The sequence below is a fragment of the Eurytemora carolleeae genome, unplaced genomic scaffold (genome assembly GCF_000591075.1).
Source record: "Eurytemora carolleeae unplaced genomic scaffold, Eaff_2.0 scaffold1500, whole genome shotgun sequence".
Classification (NCBI taxonomy): domain Eukaryota; kingdom Metazoa; phylum Arthropoda; class Copepoda; order Calanoida; family Temoridae; genus Eurytemora; species Eurytemora carolleeae.
In genome coordinates, this window is record NW_019397394.1 from 1 (window position 1) to 7,870 (window position 7,870).

Here is a 7,870-nt window from a genome sequence, read left to right on the forward strand (position 1 = left end):
TCTATCTATCTATCTATCTATCTATCTATCTATCTATCTATCTATCTATCTATCTATCTATCTATCTATCTATCTATCTATCTATCTATCTGTCTATCTCCTAATCCTTTGTTTCCTCCAACATCTTCCCAAAGTTTAAAGTTACAGGGATACAAATTCATTACGGAATATTGTGGAATGTATTGTTTTATACAAACTGTACACTGTAAATTGTACACTGTACATTGTACATATAGCTTAAAATATAGATTTACAGTGTACACTGTACACTGATGCAAAGAATAAAAGATAAATAGTATCATTTACCGGAATTGAGTCTTTGCCACTATGACTTTCTAAGTTCTTTATTTTTGCAACCCGGAGTCGTAGACCTTAGATATTTCAAACTATGAATTCTGTGAGATCATAAAATCTAAATTTGAACAATCAAAGATTTACACCGTCAAATTGCAAAGATATAGGGATTAGAAGATTGAGTTCATGGCAAAGACTCAATTCCTTTCGTTGAGTTGAGTCCATCAAATGAATGTTACATTGTACTATGTACAAAATTATAGATTATATACTTTAAAGTATAAAATGGATACTGTAGTGATTACAGCTTGTTTAGAAGCTATTATTCTGAAGTATAAAAAGTAAGATGTTTTATTGTATTATGAGAGGCATCCCCTCCCATCCCTTTAAAATACATCTGGCAAATTTATTTGATACTCTTCATTGCCATGTACCATTGTCATGTACCATTGTCATGTACCATTGCCATGTACCATTGTCATGTACCATTGCCATGTACCATTGTCATGTCATGTACCATTGTCATGTACCATTGCCATGTACCATTGCCATGTACCATTGCCACCACGTCAAACTAAAGTATATTTTATCATAGATCGAACCCATAGATGTTTGTTTTGTTTTTAATCATGGCTCCTGTTTCTGAGCAGTTTAGAAGAAAATAAACATTTAGAATTTTTAATTTGCAACCAAATAAATATATTTCTCTCCTACTTCTCCTATTTCTCTCCGTTGAATTACATTATCAAGGGACCGAGCACATTTTAGAATATTCTGCCGACTTGAAGGTTAATACCGCATTTTAGAGGAAAATGTTCCACCAACGACCCCCCCCCCCCCCCCAAGTAGGGGATTGTACCTACTAGGAGTACTTTTAACACAATACAATGATGTTGAGTAGGCTAAACAGCCTCTAACCGCACTTTTTTTGTCTATTTATACGTTTTATATTTTCTCACCACCCATAGTATCTTTATCTATATATAGCCATATGTCTCTCTCTGTCTATCTAATTTTATTTTTCTAAATTTATCTTAATTTATAATTGTGCTATATTCTGAGATCATGGCTTTGTTTATATCGTGTAGAATACATAATGATTGATATATTCCAGATACTTATATACATTACAGATAGATAGATAGACAATTATAAATATATATATTTAGCTAGATAGACAATTATAAATATATATATTTAGCTAGAAAGACAATCAGATAAGAAAACTAGACCGGAAAAGTTAAGAAAATCTCGAGATGAAAAATAATGAAGAATATGTTTAATAACAATGAAATTTTGAGCGGGAACTCCTACATGTGTTTCTTAGCATCCCCCCCCCCAGCCCCTTACCCGGCCCTGGCTTCTCAATTAACCCCCTCAAATATCCCCCCCCCTCCCCGGAGAATTTTTGATGAATTAAACAAAAGGGAAAAACATAATGACCCAGGGTTAAATGTAATTTACAAAATAAAATAAAATCTATTTTGTTTCTTTTTGAGATTTTCCGTTTAAATGCTAAAGTAGATAATTTCTCTCTGTTTCACAAACGATCACAAACGATCTGTGACTTGTGAGTGGGGGGGGGGGGGGGTTGAAAAAAGACCCCAGCATTGTGAACTGCCAGGCAATCAATCTTTCTAGACTTTTTCTTCAAATCTCTTATCTGTCTCTTTCTATTCTTTTATTCTTTTATTTGAATTAAAGGAGCGGGAAATATGTTACTAAAAGATTGAAATGATTTTATTTTGATAAAGTTTTATCTTGTTTTATGAAACACATCCTCCACTAAAACCCACTATTTCTTGAGCTTCAGTATGCTTAGAAAGCTCAGTTAGAGCGTGCAACGAGCCCGTTAGGATCTGCAATTTTAACCAAGTGTCTTTTTATCCTGTGTCCGAATTTAATGAATTGAAGCCGCGTCTCAAATCCACCAAAAACCGGTTTCAATTGAGCGCCGGCTTAAATCTTGAAAAATTTAATACAAATTTAAGTGGAACCACCGAAATTTAAGCCGCGGTTTTAAAAACTGCGGTTCAAATTCTTTAAATTCGGCCTCTGTTTTGATAACCATGTAGTATGTACATAACATTTTTTCAAGTTATTTTAGATTATATGAATTCAAGTTTAATAAAAAATTAAACTTATTTTGTCAGTCTCCAAGGAACTGTAGTGGATTCTTATATTTAGTGTACTGCAGAAGTTATCGGTTGTTTGTAAACAGATAAAATTTACAGTACAGTTGCAGTGCACGAATTGGGCCTTATCTATAAAAAGGGATGGATTTCTTATAATTATCAGTGTGATTGTAGCTTCGAAGAGCTGTAATATGTTTATTACGGTTATTACCCTGGCTGGGTTGCTAGCTAATTCTCAGGTTAGCTTTGTTTTATATTTTGTGAAATCCTTCACTTAACATCGTTTATAAGTAATCTAAAGAATTTGAATTATTTTATTTTTTTCTGAAGATATGAAATGTTGGAAATTCCTTTAATCAAGTTCTTAATGTTCACTGTTAAATATAATGCGGGTATATTTAGGCTAATCTTAATTTCTAAAATGCCTTTTATTTTTCGAATTGTTGATGATTTTACCAGTGCTGGTTAAAACCTTTTAAAATATGAATGATTCAGTTCTAATTTAATATCTATAAAGTCAGAACTTCAGATCGAATCATTAATAAATGAAATTAAAGAAATTTACGTTGCGATTAGGTTAAATTTTGGAAATTACAATTTCAACAATTTTTGTTACGTTAACAACATAGATCCTGACGCGACGCCTTGATAGAGCTTGCTGTAAAAACTAATTATAAAATCTGTCTAATTTTGTTTTATTCAAGGTACATGGCTTGAACACCTACAATGTCGGTGGCTTCTATGGGCAGGGTGGCGGATATACCTCCTATGGGAAGCTAGGAGGTTATGGTACTCTGGGTAACATAGATTATTCACCTTACGGAACACTAGGAGGCTATGGAACTTATGGAAATAAAAGAGTCTATGGAATGCTTGAAGGCTATAACCCTCATGGAAACAATGCAGGAAGCTATGGAACCAAGAAAGACTCTGGAACTTACGGACAAGGGAGTTATGGATTCCGCGGAAGCCATGTAGGTTATGGATCTTATAGAAACAAAGAAGGCTATGGATTTAACAGTTATGGTAACTCTGCTTATAAACCTAAATACAGGTATAATCCTATTAGATATTAAATATATATAATACTAAGATCAGCCAAGATTTTTTGTCACACCAATTGTGCTATTTATTACAAGGTTGGCCTGCACTTTTTTTCTAAATTCTTTATTTTACTTTAGTGAAGAGAGATGTTGACTCCGAAAACCCGAAGTACAAGAAACCTTCATACAATACTAAAGATGCTGATTACCCAACTACAGATTATAGAACACCTGTTTACCCAACTCCAGACTACAAACCACCTGTTTACCCAACTCCAGATTACAAACCACCTGTTTACCCAACTCCAGATTACAAACCACCTGTTTACCCGACTCCAGATTACAAATCACCTGTTTACCCAACTCCAGACTACACACCACCTGTTTACCCAACTCCAGACTACAAACCACCTGTTTACCCAACTACAGATTACAGAACACCTGTTTACCCAACTCCAGACTACAAACCACCTGTTTACCCAACTCCAGACTACAAACCACCTGATTACCCAACTACAGATTACAGAACACCTGTTTACCCAACTCCAGACTACAAACCACCTGTTTACCCAACTCCAGACTACAAACCACCTGTTTACCCAACTCCAGACTACAAACCACCTGTTTACCCAACTCCTGACTACAAACCACCTGTTTACCCAAATCCAGATTACAAACCACCTGTTTACCCAACTCCAGACTACAAACCACCTGTTTACCCGACTCGAGATTACAAATCACCTGTTTACCCAACTCAAGATTACAAACAACCTGTTTACCCGACTCCAGATTACAAATCACCTGTTTACCCAACTCCAGATTACAAACAATCTGTTTACACAACTCCAGATTACAAATCACCTGTTTACCCAACTCCAGATTACAAACCACCTGTTTACCCAACTCCAGATTACAAAACACCTGTTTACCCAACTCCAGACTACACACCACCTGTTTACCCAACTCCAGACTACAAACCACCTGATTACCCAACTACAGATTACAGAACACCTGTTTACCCAACTCCAGACTACAAACCCAACTCCAGATTACAAACCACCTGTTTACCCAACTCCAGATTACAAACCACCTGTTTACCCAACTCCAGATTACAAACTACCTGTTTACCCAAGTCCAGTTTACAAAACACCTGAATACCCAACTCTAGATTACCAAACACCAGATTACCAAACGCCTGATTACACTAGTCTCTACCCTGCGGATTACCCAACTAGTCCCTACCTTCCAGATTACCCAACTAATCTCTATCCTGTGGATTACCCAACTAGTCCCTACCTTCCAGATTACCCAACTAGTCCCAATCCAGCGGATTACCAAACTAGTCCCTATCCTGTGCATTACCCAACTAGTACCTACCCTGCGGATTACCCAACTAGTCCCTACCCTGCGGATTACCAAAATAGTCTCTATCCTGCGGATTACCCAACTAGTCTCTACCCGGCGGATTACCAAACTAGTCCCTATCCTGCGGATTACCCAACTAATCCCTACCCTGCGGATTACCTAACTAGTCCCTACCATGCGGATTACCAAACTAGTCTCTATCCTGCGGATTACCCAACTAGTCCCTATCCTACGGATTACCCAACTAGTCCCTACCCTGCGGATTACCAAACTAGTCTCTACCCTGCGGATTACCAAACTAGTCCCTATCCTGCGGATTACCCAACCAGTCCCTATCCTGCGGATTACCCAACCAGTCCCTATCCTGCGGATTACCCAAATAGTCTCTATCCTGCGGATTACCAAACTAGTCCCTACCCGGAGGATTACCCAACCAGTCACTTTCCTGGGTATATAATCGAGGACTACCCGGGGGCAAAGTATCCTGGTTATAAAGTCAGTTATTAATCTTAACTCTAATCATTGATTATTTTTATGTATTATGAATAAATTTTATCATGTTTTAATTTATTGCTGTTTTGACAGGAATACAATTCTGGGAACTAGTAAATAAGGAAAAGAAAAATCTAGATAAAACATTTTTGTCAGAAGATCTGGAGTACTGTATTTTTGCGAAAAAAAAGATATTGAAGGAAAGTTTGAGAATTTTAACGAATTTTGCGAAAATTTCGAACAAATTTCGCAAATTTTAACTAAAATATTTGCGGAAATAAACGCAAATTTTCGTTTTCATTCACATTTTTGTTGTCTGAACGAAATTTTCACGAAAGAGTTTTAACGAAAATTTGACAACTCTATATCCAGTGCGAGCACATTTAGAAAGAGATTGAACGAAAATTTGGCAACTCTATATCCCGTGCGAGCACATTTTGAAAGAGATTGAACGAAAATTTGGCAACTCTGTATCCAGTGCGAGCACATTTAGAAAGAGTTTGAACGAAAATTTGGCAACTCTATATCCAGTGCGAGCACATTTTGAAAGAGATTGAACGAAAATTTGGCATCTCTGTATCCAGGACGAGCACATTTAGAAAGAGATTGAACGAAAATTTGGCAACTCTATATCCCGTGCGAGCACATTTAGAAAGTGTCCTTGTAGATGGAGCAACGGAATCAAAATTAATAAGGTTTTGTCCACTCTAAATTTAGTTTCATCGCAAAAATTTATAATTTGGAAGTTGTCAGTTGGAAAAATTAGCTATATACTTTTAGTGTTTATTCAAAATGTTCTATCTATGAATTTCTTTTTCTATGAAATGTCCTGTCTATCAAAATGAAAGTGTTTAATTCTGTATCTGCGGAAATATGCGCAATTATGCTCAGTAAATGAAGCGCCACTTATTTCTGCAGTCATTTAAATATTTTAGCCTAGGTAAATAAAATGTTCTTCACAGATAGTTTAAATTACGTACGATAGGTCAAGCGAGGTTATAGTATATAGAGTAATGATGTACGCTAATCCTTTACTAATTGTGCAGGCCATGTACTTTACTTCCAAAGGTCAATCTGTATATTACAGTACTCGGGGGTGATTTCTGAAAATATTTAAATGGAGAATTTGTTTTCCATGTAACTATTAACATCCACTACCACTGTCCATGATGTCATTTTCACAGGAAGACAAACTATTACAGTCTTTTACAGAGCAATATTTCATCGTTAATAAACTGTTCTGAGAAAACTGAGTAAAAGTCAAGATACAAAACCTCCCCATACACTTGTACTCCGAAAGCGTACTGCATATTTGATGTGTGTACTGTATGAATAGGCCATAATCTTTTAATATCCTTTATTAGTAAACTATCCCAATTGTACACTCAGGCCAATACACACGGAGAGGTAGCTATAGAGACCCACTGAATCTTTAAACTGATAGTTTAGTGAGACCCACTGAATCTTTAAACTAATAGTTTAGTGAGACCCACTGAATCTTTAAACTAATAGTTTAGTGAGACCCCCTGAATCTTTAAAATGATAGTTTAGTGAGACCCACAGAATCTTTAATCTGAGAGTTTAGTGTGACCCACTGAAATCTTTAAACTAATAGTTTAGTGAGACACCATCTGAATCTTTAAACTGATAGTTTAGTGAGACCAACTGAATCTTTAAACTAATAGTTTAGTGAGATCCACTGAATCTTTAATCTAATAGTTTAGCGAGACACCCTTTGAATCTTTAAACTGATAGTTTAGTGAGACCCACTGAATCGTTAAACTAATGGTTTAGTGAGATCCACTGAATCTTTAAACCGATAGTTTAGTGAGACCCAATAGAATCTTTAAACTGATAGTTTAGTGAGACCCACTGAATCTTTAAACTAATAGTTTAGTGAGACCCACTGAATCTTTAAACTAATAGTTTAGAGATCCACTGAATCTTTAAACTAATAGTTTAGTGAGACACCCTCTGAATCTTTAAACTAATAGTTTAGAGACCCACTGAATCTTTAAACTGATAGTTTAGTGAGGCCCACTGAATCTTTAAACTGATAGTTTAGTGAGACACCATCTGAATCTTTAAACTGATAGTTTAGTGAGACACCATCTGAATCTTTAAACTGATAGTTTAGTGAGACCCACTGAATCTTTAAAATGATAGTTTAGTGAGACACCCTCTGAAACACACTGAGTCTTTGAACTGATACATATTTAAGTTGCAAAACTCTTTCCCCTCAAATTTTTTAAATATTTAAAATTTTAATCTCTTTAACTAAAAAATCAGGTTCTTTAATTTTTTCATTAATTGATCAACCCAATTCCTTACGCCTCTAATTTATTCTTATGTAATAAAATAATCAAACAAGTACAGAATTTCATGGCTTTAATTCATTTATTTCAACCTTTTTTGTTCATACAATGGATAGAAAACAAATAATTGTTTGAAAATCAATAATATTGTGAAAAACATCTCGAGCTGTTGATAAAGATTTTAGAGATAACTGTTCTTCTTCTACAAAGGAAAGGAAAATAAAAC

At 35.4% G+C, this 7,870-nt stretch overlaps 1 protein-coding gene across 4 annotated transcripts; it reads left to right on the top strand.

The window, feature by feature from the left end:
• The first annotated feature begins 2,560 nt into the window (after positions 1-2,560).
• Positions 2,561-5,403, top strand: LOC111714066 (adhesive plaque matrix protein). 4 transcript variants are annotated; one of them, XM_023489083.1, is made up of 5 exons: positions 2,561-2,668; positions 3,134-3,483; positions 3,611-3,691; positions 3,902-4,351; positions 4,521-5,403. In XM_023489083.1, the coding sequence occupies exons 2-5, from the start codon at positions 3,411-3,413 to the stop codon at positions 5,342-5,344; spliced, it is 1,428 nt and encodes a 475-aa protein (XP_023344851.1). In that variant the 5' UTR covers positions 2,561-2,668; positions 3,134-3,410; the 3' UTR covers positions 5,345-5,403. The 4 variants fall into 4 exon arrangements, with proteins under 4 accessions (XP_023344851.1, XP_023344848.1, XP_023344849.1 ...); XM_023489080.1 differs by having other exon boundaries at positions 3,611-4,351; XM_023489081.1 differs by having other exon boundaries at positions 3,611-4,351; positions 4,551-5,403.
• Positions 5,404-7,870: the final 2,467 nt, after the last annotated feature.

Coding starts and splice junctions, on each gene's coding strand:
- LOC111714066 (XM_023489080.1), top strand. CDS start 3,411: ATGGATCTTATAGAAACAAAGAAGGCTATGGATTTAACAGTTATGGTA. Junction 3,484..3,610: donor GCTTATAAACCTAAATACAG/GTATAATCCTAT, acceptor ATTTTACTTTAG/TGAAGAGAGATGTTGACTCC. Junction 4,352..4,520: donor ACCTGTTTACCCAACTCCAG/ATTACAAACCAC, acceptor ACCCAACTCCAG/ATTACAAACCACCTGTTTAC.